We start from the raw sequence: 15,531 nt of genomic DNA, 5'->3' as shown, positions 1-15,531 counted from the left end.
TTGACAGCTTGAGGCTTGGTCTTGGTGGTGGCTGTGACTGGAGCGCAGAGAGAGCACAGGACAGAGCCCAAGCGGACACCTGATCACACCCCACTTCTCATGGACCAGCCTTCTGCCAAGAGCTTCCTACACACACTCCACAGAAACCGGCCAATAAAGCCATGGCGCACAGCACAAGCATGCCACCCAAGTCACCAGGTTAAAAAGAAACTATAAATAGGCCAGCCGGCGGCCCAGTTTACCCTGGTGAGGCTGAGCACTTAGCGCGCACATTCTCGGGAGAGAATGGGAGCAGGGTGGGTGTTCCTCGACTTAGCCTCCACCTGCAGGCCTGTGGAGGATGAGCGGCAGTCAGGTGACTGCTCAGGCTGGGCCCTCTCTGCCTCCTGGCTAAGAGAACAACTGAATCAGCAAAAGGTTGCAGTGGGAACACACAGGACAAATGACCTAGTTTCACTAACAAATCAGAGGCCTGGATGCAAACAAGAAGGAAGGGAGCTCAGAATAGGGACCAAGAGGCAGACATCCAAATGCAAACCACTTTACTGAAGCAGGAGCCAAGTAAGCCAGTGGTTCTCAACCTTCCTGATGCTGCGACCCTTTAATACACTTCCTCATGTTGTGCTGACCCCGGCCATTTTCAGTAACTGTAATTTTGTTAGTGCTGCGGGTCATACTGTAAATATCTGATGTGCAGGATATTCCTCCCAAAAGGATGGAGACCCACCAGTTGAGAACCACTGAAGTCAGGAGTAAAACCACTGTCTTCGTAGGTTTCTGAAAAGGAGGCATCGTAAGTGACAGCAAGGAAGGATGACCGTCAACTGCACTGGAAACATGGATGGCAAACACAACAGCCTTTTTGACAGCAAGTCGGCCAACCCAGTCACCTCGGCTTCTGTTCAACACAACCTCGTCAGAGAGAGCAGGACACAGCACGTGTATCTAGGACCCTTGGTCACCACCACACACTCATACACGGTCATACACCACGACCCTCACAGCCCGGAGAGAACAGCACACCACCCAGATAACCGACCACACCCTTAGAGACCATCAGAGGAAACGGACCGCACTGTACCACCCCAGGCCACGCCAACACTGAACTCTCCTCTGGAGCAACGTGCTTATTCGTGAAAGTAGAAATTCACTCCACCTGAGCACTGCCCTATAATCTCAGCTACTCTGGAGATGGAGGCAGACCAAGCGTCTACAGCCAGCCTAAAATGTGTGCCCACAGGAAAAGGAACTGGCCACACCAGGCTGGCTCAAGAGCAAACAGCAGGGACTGCGATTCATGCCTAATACCATAAACCTGGGAACCAGATCAGAAATAGAAAAAGACCCAGGGATTAAACCTAAGGTGAGGGGAAGAAAACACAGTTCAAGAAGATAAAAGGGAACCAGAGGGATGGTCCAGCGGTTAAGGCACTGGTTGCTCTTGCAGAGGACCCAGGTTCAATTCCCAGCGCCCACATGGTGGCTCACAACCAATTATAGCTCAAGATCTCGAGCAGATTTGATGCCCTTGCTGACTGATGTCTGAGCCATATATCATGCACACACACACATGCAGGCAAAACTCTGACACACACACACAATCATAAAGGCTGCATGACGACGCTGGAGTCAACACTGCAGACCTGTGGCTCCAGCAGGCAGTCCACCCTCCCATCCTCAGGGAGAAGAGCCACCCCCTCAGGATGCAGTCTAGCTCAGGATTCTGCCCAGCACCCTAAGGAGGCCAGAGGGACTCATGGGAAACAGTAGTGCCCTTTCCTCTTGTTCACAAATGGCCGGAATAATAAAGTTCAACTATAAACGCCATTTGATGTAAAAGATTCAGGGCAGAGCCATCTGTGTGCACAAAGGGACTGGCTTTTCTCTGATACTTGGAGGTGGGCAAAGAGGTACCAGGAAAGGGCAGAAGAGGATATGGCGCCCAACAGTGGCTACTCACTGGGGGTGGGCCCAGGTGGAGTTAGCATCTACACTGAGCAAATCTTTTTTCCTCTTTTCAGCTGTGTTAGAGGCGTCGAGAACTAAACAGGAATTGGGAAAAGCCTGAGGACGGAATAGGGAGGAAGGCAACAGCGCACTGTGCACATGTGTGGTGGGCCATCTAACCAGCAGCCACACAGCGAGCAGGGCTGCTGGTTCTCACTGCTCCGCCGTGTGTGCCAACAGCTCTGCACGCCTCCCAGGATGAAGAAGCACTGGGTTCATCCACACAGAGGGGCTCGAGGGAGCCCTGGATAACCTAAGGACCCAAGAAAACACAAAGCCCCGAGAGCAGGGTCCCCACCAAATCCAGGCAAGGGTTCAGGTGAATAAGCCCATGTGCTTTCGGGACCCATGGAAACAAGGCAACAGACACCACTGCTGAGGACCACTTCTGAGAAGAGAAGCAAACACAGTCATAAGCCAAAGACCTAACACTGACAAAGTACTAAAGACAAGTCGGAAGTGTGGCTGAGACTCAGCAGTGGCCATGTGCCCAGGAGGCGTGAGGCCCTGGGTCCATCCCCCACCCTCACCCCACCCCCAGCAGAGAAAGGGAAAGGAAAGAACAAGGAAGGGAGAGAGACATGAGGACGCCTGCAGCGGTACCAGGGGAGCAGGGCAGGACACACTGAACAAGATCTGAAGAGACAGATGGAAAGGCAAGCATGTGAGGCAAAGAAGTATAAAAAGACATGAGGGGCAGGGAGGCACCAGGCTCACAGGCGACAAACGTGATTTTAAAGGGCCAGCAGCAGGCAGGAAGGGCCCGTAGGGACAGCAGGTAGCAGGGAATCACCTCCAGAACCAACAGGAGGAGGGCAGTCCACATGTGCCCTGAGGGGCTCAAAGTCTGAGGGGGAAATGAACAAGGAACAGGGTCCCTATTGCTTACAGGACAAGGGCTCAGGCTGAGAGGTTGAGGGGACAGACTGCATGACACAAAGGCACAATCTTCAGGGTGTCCGATTATAGCATCGAGGAGGAGGCTCTGTGGCAAGCATAGAGACAGAGAAACCAGGATGTGGACAGGAGGGAGAGGGTGCCCAGTGTGCCTGGTCCCCAAAGCAGGAGGCCAGGCCAGGTGCAGGCCAGCAGCAGGCCAGGACAGTTATGAGTGCTGGGGGTGGGGCAACGCCATCAGAGCCCTTCCATCACACATCTCCCCTGTCCACAGGGACAGCTGTCCTTGACAGAAAAACACCACAGCTCTCACAACATGGCCTCTCTGCCCTCCCACACCACATCTAGCTGGGGACCAAACCCAGGGCCTACCACTGAGCTAAATCCCCAACCCCGAGGGTCTTTAACATACCTAAAATTCTCTCTGCTGTTTGTCTTTGAGCCAGGGTCTGACCATGGTCTGAGTCTGAGTCTCCCCGGCAGCCCCATGCATGGCCTCACTTGCTGGGCTTTAAAGCCTGTGTTTGTCCTAGACTTTTCAAAAGGAAACGGTGCCACCCCAGCACACCCACCTTTGCCAGGCCCTGAAACCTTATCTGTGGAGCACACTGGGTACCCCCAGAAGGCCATAAACCCTTGGGTAGACAAGGCAGCTAAAGCAAGCAGAAGGGAAAGTGGAAATCTAGGAAATGTGTCGAGCTGATACCTGAAGATGTAGACATCACTGTGGACCAGAACCTTCACAAACTATGTCAGGATGCACGTTATCAGAAGCATGGATAGCAAAAAAACCCCAGGGATCCAAGAATACCACTGTCCCAACAACTCCCTCACCCACTGCAGGGCAAGGAGCGGCCATCTTCTCCACTCCTGCAGGCGTTTCTAGGCTAACCCCTCTCTCACCAGAACCCTGCAGTGTCACAAATGCCTGCTCAACACCGTCCTTTCAGCTCTAAGTCTGCTTAAATGCCATTTTCTAATTCAAATGAGCTAAAGAAATCTTTAACATTTTTAAAATGTTGTTGACGCCCAAGCCAACAAGTAACTTTCATTTATTTAATCAAAATGCAATTAAAATGTGACCCCACTGTCTGTACTAGGCAATGCTCAGCTGACAATTTTTGTAATCCACAGTCACAAGACCTGGCTTCACAGGAACACAGGGGTAAGCTGGAGGAGTCCCTTTACTCACAGCCTTCTCCCAGGACTGGGGACTGGCAAGTACCTGAATAGTGCCCCGCCCCCCCTTTTCCCTTCCCCTTTCTTTTCCCCTTCCCCTTCCCTTTCGAGCTACAATGTCCTCTCAGGGCTACTGGTTACACAACACATATACTACGCTACGGTTTGCCTGAATAAAGAATAAAGAAATCAGAGCGGACAGTGAGGCTCTTTCTCCTCAAAATCAGTCAGGAAAAAGATGAGTGGTGCTGTACAGGGCTGGGGCAGCTGACCGTTCTAGTTCTGGAAGGAGGAAGGGACCATATTTTATTTTCAGACCTAAGAAAAAAATTAACAATCCAAGAGGAAGTTAGCCAGTGCCAAACAGAAAAGCAGCCTACAAGGTTTTTAAAACTAGGGGTGGCTAAGAATTTGAATTTATGCAAAGTTTGCATAAAATTTGCAAAGGAAACTTCCTAATTCCAAAAAGGACATCAAGAAGTCTGAAGGCTAAGCAACCCAGACAGCTTTTTATGAAATCCAGGGCTAGAAGGGGCTTAGCCTCTGCCTCTGACCACAGACTCACTGCAAGGCTTTTGGAAAAAGGATTTTTTTTTTCCATTTCTTATGCGGAGGGTAAGCACACCAGAGTGCAAGTGCAGGTCAGAGGACTGACAATACAGGTCGGTTCTCTCTCTCTCTCTCTCTCTCTCTCTCTCTCTCTCTCTCTCTCTCTCTCTCTCTCTGCCTCCTGGGTCTCAGGAACAAACTCAGATCACAGGCTTGGCAGCACGTGCCTTCACCAGCTGATGCACTCGCCAGCCCACATTGTGCCTTTTAAAACAGTTTTGGCAAACCGAACCTGCCAGCCCCGTCCTGTGCCTCCACACACACCTCCTCCCTGACTCCAGCAGCCTTGCAAACTGAAGAAAGGTCAGGTGACTCCCCAGGGGACACCCTGAGACCCAGTCTAAGGAAGAAGAGGACAGGTCCAGTCTCTCTCTAGAACGTGAAGTGGGCCATGTGACAAGAATTGGCTGCTCAAACACTCGGATGCAACCAGGAATGCCACTGAGCTAACCTGGGACCACAGGCTATGGCCGGCTCAGCAGACCCATGGGAGATGGGGTAGGCTAAGAGCCAGGGGGAGTAGGACAGAGGGGACTACGTAGGGGCTGGGCCAGGTACAGATAAGGCTTCCAGGAGCCACCCCACACCACAGGCTCCAGCCTGTCCCGGGGGCAATTCCTATCACACCACACGTGTGTTCCTCTAACAAAACTCCACTTCAGCTGGCTGGGGTGGGGTGCACGAGGGAGAGGGTAGGTTGCCCCATACAACCAAAAGTCAAGCCAGCATGCAAACGGAAAAGCATTTTTCTCACAAATCATTCACATAAAATATTTAAGGGAAATACACAATTATTTTAAGATACAAGGCCCCCAACCATAACAACAAACAGGCCTCACACCTGACAGAGCTGAACAAAGCTGTCTGTTCAAATGGATGCATATGTCCTGCCTGACAGAGGTGTGGACAACTATTGTTGTAACTGATTAAACCGCACAGCTACAAGAGGCCTTTTCACTGTACATAAATAACACTTCAATCAGGAAAAAAAGCAAGCAATGTTCCCTTGAGAGGGTTTAAGTTTTTATTTTGCTTATCAAGACTACTGATCTAACTAATCTCAAAGCATACTGTTGAGAAGTTCCAAGAACAGGCAAACCTGAGCTTCTCTGCACAAAGGACAGAAACAGGTAAAGTTACCTGGGGGCAGGAACCAGGCAGCAGCCAGGCTTAACGGTGCACACCTGTAACCCCCCCCCCCCCACCAGATGCCTGAGGCAGATGAGTTCCAGGTCAGCCTGGGATCCTCATTCTGACAGGAGTGGGCACAGGACCCCAGACGCAGCAGAGTTCATCTCCCTACTGGGCTATGCGTGTTCTGAGCTTGGTGCCAGCAGCACGGGTGTACCCTGGGTGTGTGACTTTTAGGACAGATGCACTCTTCCTGTATGACACACATTTCCACGTGGGCCTCATACCACCAGAGTGACACCAACACAGAGATACGGGGATGCTGGGCAGGGGCTCACAAGGCACTAGCTTGTTTTTAATCCAGTAAAATGCTTCTTAGCCCAATTCAGGTAGATAGAAAACAAACACTTCAGCCATACTATTTGTACAATCGTGGATTCGTTATTTGCTGGAAAAACTTACTAAACAGAACTACTTATCAATATGCAGGGGAAACTCCATCCCACAGTGTTTAGTTCCCAGACCAGCTAAGATGAATTCCCTCAGGAACAGAGCTCTCTCTCTCGAACAAACGGTTTAAGGAAGGAGCAGCACTCCCTGTCTAGCAGCTACTTGAACAAAGAGAACCAGCGAAATTCCTAGGAAATGTGTGGCCAGGATCCCACTTCTGCCTTCTCTGAGGTGAATGATGCAGGCTCACATGTCACCCCAGATACGCTGCAAACACAAACGTACACAGATACAGCTTCACAGGCATGTGGCTTAAAACCGCCAGACTGGACGCAGGTCACAGTCGCCATCACAGAACGGAGCAGCTCGTGAGGCAATGATAACAACGAACGAGTTTGCAGATCATCCAAGTTTAATCTTAAAAAGAAGCCAGAGTAAACTGAAATGTGAAGTACTTACAGCCATAATTAACTCAAAGGGATGTTTATACACCCGCACGGGGGACTGGTATTTTTGCACCATGGTTGTAATTCAATAGCAATCTTCTTACTCCTGAAAGACAAAAATACATGTAATAAATAACCACATTACAGAAAAAGAGTGAGTCTGAATTCACGTACCGTACCACACCCTAGAGACTGCCACAGGTCATAATCCCAAACACGCAGACGAAAGGATTTGCTGAAACACGGGAGGCAACAAGGCATTAAGAACAAGCAAAGAGGGCTGGAGAGATGGCTCAGTGGTTAGGAGCACTGACTGCCCTACCAGAGGTCCTGAGTTCAAATCCCAGCAACCACATAGTGGCTCACAACCATCTGTAATGAGATCTGACGCCCTCTTCTGGTGTCTCTGAAGACAGCTACAGTGTACTTACAGATAGTAAATAAATAAGTAAACAAATAAATAGATAAATCTTTAAAAAAAAAAAAAAAGAACAAGCAAAGACAGCCCACAAGGAAGGAGGGGCCACACTGATCTGGGGGAGGCCCTCTGCCCCCTGTATGGGCATCCCTGAGTCTCTGGCCCAGGTCAGGAGATCTAGTCCTTGGCAACCATGAAATCCTAGGATTCAGTTATTCGGTTTTTCTCTTGAACAACTTCTACAAGGACCCAAATAAAAAATGTAACATGTTAAGGCAAACACTCCGGGGATGACACAAAAACCTGGTGGAAACCCTACTGTTTTCTTTTTTTTTTTTTTTTTTTTAATTTCTTTTTTTCGGAGCTGGGGACCGAACCCAGGGCCTTTCGATTCCTAGGCGAGCGCTCTACCACTGAGCCAAATCCCCAACCCCAACCCTACTGTTTTCTTAAATGATGAATACCCCTTAAGGGCTGGTTTCAAAGGGAACTTCGTCTTTTCCTGTTTTCTAATAGTATGCTCCAGTTTCAGAGACTGTCTACAAATAGCAGGGAGACGGCCCAGCTCCAGCTAAGGGGTTCCAAAACCCTCCAGCCTCCTGAAGATGTGATCCCGCAAAGCAACCAATTACACGCTCAGGCCTGAGGTCAAGGAGCCCTCCTTCGCATACAGAATCACTCCAGCGCTGGCAAGGGCAGCTTTCTCTGCAAACACCCTTGTGTTCAGAGCCATCTAGAACATTTTGCTCACCTACTTAAAAGAGGAGGAGAGAAACAAACAGAAATATAAAAAGGAAGGAGAATCCAGCGAGCCCAGTAGTCCTGCTGAGGCTCAATCAATAAGGATGTTATTTTATTTGTGTACACTCAAAAGACAATCAAAAGTTCAAAACTAAGTATCTAGGTATTGCAAATTACAGCTGTTTAAAAAACAAACCAAACAAAAAAACAAAAAACAAAAATCCCTACTCTGATATACTTCGGAGGACTGCTATCTACAGCTGTCTACAACTTCTACAATGTTTACATTGCCTTAATCAGGTCTGGAACTTTGTCTGGTCTGCTTGGCATAGCACTCGGAAGAAGCAGGTTATGCTGGAAAACCACCCTCCAACAGTTGGAAAACTACAAAGGCTAGTAACTCTAGGTGACCTCAAGCATGCTATTCGCCTTCCAGATTCCATCTCCGTGAGAGGGATCTAACACTCCCGGTTCTCAAACCAAGAGGCCAGGAGCCAGACTCCTCAGTTCTCCAAACTCAAACCTTCATTAATCTCGATTCAGGCGCTGACGCGTCCTGGAGCGCAGAGACCGCGTTCCATTCACTCTCGTAAACCTTACAACGCTGGCGCGCGGTGGGGAATCTAATAATCGTTTATATTTTTTTAATTGAGAAAATTAGTTATCGGGTATCTCCCAAATAAAAGGAGTATGATTACCGGGTGCTGATGAGTATGGGAGAAGATGCAAGCGCTGCGTGCTGCCTGTATTAAGAAACTCTTACCCAAAGTGACTACACAGAAAGACCAGCTTGCTCGCCAGCTCCCTGAACTTGGGACAAATCTCGGCTTTAGGAGGTCTAGTCCAGATCCACACCCTGCGCGGGCATCCGGAGTGACCAAATGGCACCGGAGGCCGGGGCTGCCTCTGTTGCATGATAATTGGTGTTTGAAAATCAGCCCAGGGTCGGCCCCGGGGGAGCGCCTCCCTTCAGGCCAGGGCTGGACGGAGGGGGCTGGCTGGGTTCCGGCGGCGGCGGCGGAGGGACCCGGCTGGCTCCCCAGTCCCGGAGATGGCGAGCGCCCCCGGCCATCGCGGCAGAGAGAGCCGGCTGGAGGCGGGGACCCGGGCGCGCTCCTACCCTCCACGACGACGCGCGCTTACCTCTTGTCAGAAGGACCGGGTCGGGGACGCGGGGTGGCGGGATGCGTTCATGCCGGCGGCTCCGTGGGGAGAGAGCCGTGCCACAGGCTCGGCTGCCGCCACTCGACCGCCGGTTCCGGGGACGGGGGCTGGGACGGGAGGGCCGAGGGGCGCGGCGAGGGCTCGAGTGGTTGTTACGGGTGACGGGGAGGGAGGGACCAACCCGGAAGGGACGCGCGTGCGCATACCAGGCCGAGGGGGCGGGGGAAGGAGCGGGAGGCGGTTGCTAGGGAGGGGGAGGGGCGGCCGCCCGGCTGTCTTGGGGCCCTACTGCGCATGCTCGAGTTACCTATCCGCGCGTGCGTAGGAGGGGCTCAGGACGTGGTCTACCCCGACTCTGAGCTAGCCTCAGAGGCTCCTTCTCTTGGCTTCAGGGGGAGGGGGAAGGGCTGTGCAACGGGCGGAGCTTCGCAATTAGCAGACAGAGACCCCAGAAAAAATTCAAATACGCATTCCTGCCGGGGGTCCTTCCGCGGAGCGGGAACTGAGACCACTACGGGGTGTCAGCTAAGCTGAGCCTCCAGCTTGAATTCTGCGCGCCTGCGCTGTCTGAGCTTCTCCGTGGGCTTCATCTTTTTTTTTTTTCTCGGTGGCTCAGAAGCGTCCTGCGCTCAGAGTGTCCTGATTGCATTCTGGCCTAGTAAAGGAGATGGAGCGAACAGGGTGGGGAGGAGCTGGGTGTAACCCAAGCACCCTTGTCAACACATCCAGATGGCTGGGGAATGTCGGACTGTGGGATAAGTGCTAAAGCGAGGGGCCTCAGTGGGGTGCTAGGTGTACCTTGCATTTCAACGTCTCCAACTTTAAAATTTGAGAGACGCACGAATGGAGACATTTAGGGGTCCTCAAGGCGGGCGAGTGACTATAAGCGGACACCTGGCACATCCACCCACACAGCAAAGCTAGTTTTAGAAGCAACACACAATTTCTCCATCAATGTCACTGTTGTTCCGTTCACATTAGTCACCCCGGGTGGCTTGTACTTTCAAGGTTGCCTGGCACACAAGGGTTTGGGCATTTCCTTCAGGACCTGTTTACCCACCACACAAGCAGATCATTCACTGCTGGATCACGCTTTGTTTCCAACTCAAACCATCATTTTCTGCACTGCTACCCGTGTTACTCGGGCTGATGATGACTTGCGCCCACGTGTAAGGGTCACATTTACCTTTAAAAGATGCTTTGGAAGAGAGAGATGGGTAAGATGAGTGAATGGCTCCTGAGATGGTCTTATCCGGAGCACACCATTCTGGCCAGCCTACAGATGCAACCACAAATTAACAGGAAACAGAGACTGGAGGATGGTGCTAAATTACAGCAAGAGAAGCCCAGACCTCAGGGGTGCAAAACGGACATAGTCTTTATCAAATAATTTCTAAAGAAAGATGAGGGGGAGTCTAAATGATAGATTAAGAGGAGTTGGGAAGGGGTTGGGGATTTAACTCAGTGGTAGAGCGCTTGCCTAACAAGCACAAGGCCCTGGGTTCGGTCCCCAGCTCCGGGAAAAAAAAAAAAAAAAAAAGAGGAGTTGGGAAAATCACTTAGACAACTGTATGCTTAACTGCACTGACCGCTCTTCCAGAGGACCAGGCTTTGGTTCCTAGTACCTACTTGACAGCTCACAACCGGATGTAACGCTAAGCCCAGGGGATCCAATGCCCTCTTCTGGCCGACTCTGGCGCTGCATGCCAGGGGTACACAAGCCTACAGGCAGGCAAAAATATCCGCGTACATAAAAAGAAGGAGAAAATTTTAAGAGAGCATGTCTTCGGGGGTAGACTCTGAAATTTATTTTTATCTAAAATAATATAATACCCACAAGTAGCTACAAAATAATCCGGAGGAAGAAAGGGAAGAATAAGAGCACAGCGATGGCCATGGTGGTGCATGCTTTTAATCCTGTCATCAGGTAGAAGCAGCGAGTCTCTGTGAATTAGAGGCCAGGCTGGTCTTCATAGCAAGTTCCAGGCAAGCCAAGTTTACCTAGTGAGACCCTGTCTCAAAAACAAAGCACCAGGAACTGGAGATGGCTCAGCGGCTAAGAGCACTGACTGCTCTTCCAGAGGTCCTGAGTTCAATTCCTAGCAACCACATGGTGGCTCACAACCATCTGTAATGAGATCCGATGCCCTCTTCTGGTGTGTCTGAGGACAGGGATGGTGTACTCACATCCATAAAATAAATCTTTATGGGGGAAAAAATGCACCAAAGTACAAACAAGCAAACCAAACAAAACTGCTCAGCCGTCTCTCCAGACCCCACGAAAGTAACAAGCTCAAATAAAAAACATTTGTTTAGATGCATAATGTGGTATATATGGGAGAGGGTGTGGCTTAGCGTAGTGAGAGTTTGGTGTTAACAAAACCCAGTTATGTTATGGGAATGTGTTTTTGTTTTAATCCCAAGGGGTGGGATAAGAGGCTGCTTCACAGCAGGTGACTATGGTTTGCCTAGAGCACTAACAAGGGGTGTGATTTTTGCCAGCTGCAGATAGCTTAATTCTGGGAACTCTGGAGAGGAGGTAAATTGGGGTTGGGGGGGCAGCTGCTGCTCCCCCCTCCCCCGGTTGCTTTTGTGGTTTGTCAAGTGGTTGTAAGCACAGAGACTTGAAGTTGGAGATAGGACTTGTGAAGATTGGACTTGCCGCCACAAACCCAACACAACTAATCATCAGGAAGTAGTCTATTTTATTGGCTGAAAGAGGTCTATGCCCCTTTCCCCTCTAACCTTTTTTCTTCTACCTAGTGTCAGGGGTTGGAAGGGAAGGGATCAGGGTAAAATGGGGTTGTAGAGGTAGAGGTATAAGAACAGAATAAAAAACAAAAATCAACAACTGTTTGGGGTTTTTTTGTTTGTTTGTTTGTTTGTGCTGGTGTTCAACCCAAATTTTACATAGGCCAAGGATATTCTGCCATTTATTTAGCTTACACACAACAGCCCTTTTGATTATCTTGAAATTCATGTTATTGATCATGGGCAGACAATCTGCAAGGACCTCTGCATAGCCACAGTTAAAGAATGGCTTCAGGGGCTGTGATTTTCTGCACATGTGCACAGAGTACTTGTTCTCCATTCATTCAGAGAGGCACGAAGGTGAGGACCGTAGGAAGTGGCCGTGACCCCATCTGGCTGCCTGTGATCAAAAGCCCACTGCAAAAGCATCGTGATCAGAGACACTGTGGTCTCTGCTATCGTGAATGAGGTCCACAGCTGGCAAGATGTCTACCTCTATGGTCAGCCAACCGTCAACACTTCAGATGACCACCCACGTAACCTACAGATGGACCAAAGGCAACAAAACCTGCCCAGCGCCTATAGCCGGGCACACTGTATGGCTGCCTAAGGATCTCCGTTCAAGTGCTCAAGGCGTATCTTTTTTTTTTTTTGGGGGGTTCTTTTTTTCGGAGCTGGGGACCGAACCCAAGCCTTGCGCTTCCTAGGCAAGCGCTCTGCTACTGAGCCAAATCCCCAGCCCGCTCAAGGCGTATCTTAATGGCTAGCTTCTGATCAGACTGTGTGGAGTTTTCGATGGAACAGTTAAGCCGTGGAAACGATGAGGTCCCAAGTCTCACTGAGTAAAACTGAAAACAGTTGTTCTCAAAACTGTAACTGATGTCCTTGGAGCAAAGGTGGGAGGAATTGTTTGCCAAAATGAGACTCTTTCGCAGGAGCGACATCTTTGTGAACCTCGTGAGGCCAACAGTGACTCTGGGCATGTTAAATAGCCACAATTACCATGATAAAATAGGAAGATAAAATTCTCAGTCCTGAGGGTTAATCTGTGTGGACCCAAAAGCATTAGGGACATCCGTCCCCACCGTCTTGCTGCTTGCAAGGCATCTCCTGCCTCCAACATTCTCTCGAAATATGCTTCCTTGGAGTAGGGGGAATGGGGAGGCTCCCCTTATATCCACTGGCCAGAATGTGTTCACATGAGCATGCTTAAGGGACAGGAAGGCTGGGCATGTAATGCAACCTACATTCCAAGTTGCTATGGATCCAAGTAAAAACCAATAGTTCTGTTAGCTAGAAAGAGCAGAGGATTAATGCTGAGGGTGACAGTCTCTCACTAAGGGGGAAAGCAAACTAGTCTGTTCAGTGTGAACGCTTGCTCGAAGACGCCCAGTATCGGAGGAAGGGAGGACTGGGGGATGTAGCCCAGTAGCTAGAGTACCTGCCTGGCCCTAGGTTTCATCCCTGACATTGCAAAAATGGGATGTGGTGGCACATCCGTAGTCCCAGCACACGGGAGGTGGAGGCTGGAGGAGCAGGAGTTCACAGTTATCCGTAGCTACATGACAAGTTCAAAGCCAGCTTGGGCTACTTAAGACATTTTCAAAAATAAAAAGAGAAATATGCTATAGCAAAAAAAGAATAGCTCCTGGGGATATGCTTGGTGGGGTGCGGAAGGCCTCATAGAGGGAACATGATGAAATGGGGGTTATCCAAGGTCAAGATGAAGTCAGTGGTGGAACTAGTAAGGGTCAAAGAGCATGTACGCATGCACGCACACGCACGAATGCACGCACGCATACACACACACACACACACACACACACACACACACACACACACACACGAGCACGAAGAGGCAAAGAGAAGGGCCAAGGGCAGAACTCTAAAGAACTCAAGCACACGTCTTTAATCCCAGCACTTGGGAAGAAGGACCTCTGAGAATTCCAGGCCAGCCTGGTCTACACAGCAAGTTCCATGACGGCTAAAACTGCATAGAAAGACAATCTCAAAACAAAGAAGAAAAAGAGTTGGATCATGGGGCCTGGAGAGATGCCTCAGTGGTTAGATCATGGGGCCTGGAGAGATGGCTCAGTGGTTAAGAGGACCCACTGCTCGGGCAGAAGATGAGAAGTGTTCTCAGCACATACAGCTTCCTGGGAATCTAATATCTCTGGCCCCCACGGGCTCCTGCAGCCAGGCACACATACCCACACGGAGAGACACATAATTAGAAGGTAAACCTTTAGAGAAAGAGTTGGATCATGAGTAAGAACCAGAAGAAAGACTTTGAAGCTGCTGGAGAAGTGAAATAAGAAGAGAGAGAATGGAAATGTCTCCTGGTCACAAAGGAGGGGTGGAAAGTCCTGTGTCATCAACGCAGTCAACCCCAAGATACTGATTAGAACAGCACATGATGCACAGACTCAAGTCATGTGATGAAACTTCATCGTCTTACAAAAACAAAACCAGAAGAGATCCGCCCAAACTGTTTATGGCTTGCCAGGGTTGCTCAAGTGGCACTTCTCCTTTCTTTAGATTCCCTGAGCGAATAGTGTCACTCGTGGGCTGACAAGGGCAGTGGCAATGCTGCCTGAGTCCCTCCATGCAATCTATGAGTCCCAACCCCACCCCACCTTCCAGAGCAAACATATACACCTCCTCTCTTCCTCTCACCAGAGTCTTGTCATCATGAACGCACAGCTGAACACCTTAGACATCCTGAGGGATACGGCATCTGACAGGTGCCCATGGAACAAAGGCTGAGGAGACCCCAGTCCCAGCAACCATACATAGCAAGGCACTTGCTCCCTTGAGCTGCTGGGTTGAGCTAACCTCCTCCCAATTAGAAGCCTGGGCGTGAGGCTACCATTCCTTGGCTCTGGCTCACAGCCTGAGTACAGCATCAACAGCCACACATACCCTCATGGCCCTCAACATCTCAGTACTGTGGCAGGTGACGCCCTCCCTAACCAGAGGTAAGGATGCTATTGCTGTTTCTAGACCACATCTTCTCCATGAGCCTCAGGAGGAACCTTTCTCAATGAAAGCTTGAGGAGTTGGTGGTACAAGACGACTGGAGGTACTGATTAGAAGAGAGTCACCACAGGAAAAGACAGTGAGTCGGTCAGCCTCCAGAGCCCAACCTCTTCACACCCCAAAGAAAGAGATAAGTGCCAACAACTCCGTGGTAGGATCCCAGCACTCAGGGAGGTAGAGGCAGGTGGATCTTAGAAGTTCGAAGCCAGCCTGATCTACAGAGCAAGTCCCAGGATGGCCAAGACTATTTGAGAAACCCTGTCTCAAAGAACAAAACAAACAAACAAACAAACAAAAACAAAACAAAAAAAAAACAAAAAACAAAAACAAAAAAACAAAGTGATCTGGACTCCACAGAGAGGCCCAGGATAATTTTTTTTTTTTTTTGGTTCTTTTTTTCGGAGCTGGGGACCGAACCCAGGGCCTTGCGCTTCCTAGGCAAGCGCTCTACCACTGAGCTAAGTCCCCAGCCCCCCCCAGGATAATTTTTTTCACACTCTGGTGCCTTGACACATAGGACGGACATTTCTGTTTGCATCTGTGGTGATCATGGACCCACTTTCGGGATAGAGGGTCCCTGTTCCCACCTGGTGGTAAAGGAGTTAAAGGCAGCCTCGAAAGGCATGACAAAAGTCTCCCGACATGGGCCTCTGGCAAAGTTCCCAGCCTGGAAAAATACTGTGAGTGCAGGTTACCCCG

The 15,531-nt window shown here is 50.1% G+C and overlaps 1 protein-coding gene across 3 annotated transcripts in view; it reads right to left on the bottom strand.

Moving 5' to 3' along the window:
- Positions 1-9,220, bottom strand: part of Sec14l1 (SEC14-like lipid binding 1) — a 47,177-nt gene extending 37,957 nt beyond the window's left edge. For 2 of the 3 annotated variants that reach the window (NM_001443713.1, NM_001108309.2), the window contains 2 exon segments: positions 6,733-6,825; positions 9,022-9,220. In NM_001443713.1, the coding sequence (NP_001430642.1) occupies positions 6,733-6,795 (63 nt within the window). In that variant the 5' untranslated portion in view covers positions 6,796-6,825; positions 9,022-9,220. 3 annotated transcript variants of the gene reach the window in all.
- Between the last annotated feature and the right edge of the window lie 6,311 nt (positions 9,221-15,531).

Source organism: Rattus norvegicus, chromosome 10 (genome assembly GCF_021556685.1).
Source record: "Rattus norvegicus strain SHRSP/BbbUtx chromosome 10, alternate assembly SHRSP_T2T, whole genome shotgun sequence".
Taxonomy (NCBI): Eukaryota; Metazoa; Chordata; class Mammalia; order Rodentia; family Muridae; genus Rattus; species Rattus norvegicus.
This window is presented reverse-complemented; position numbering and strand designations above follow the sequence as displayed.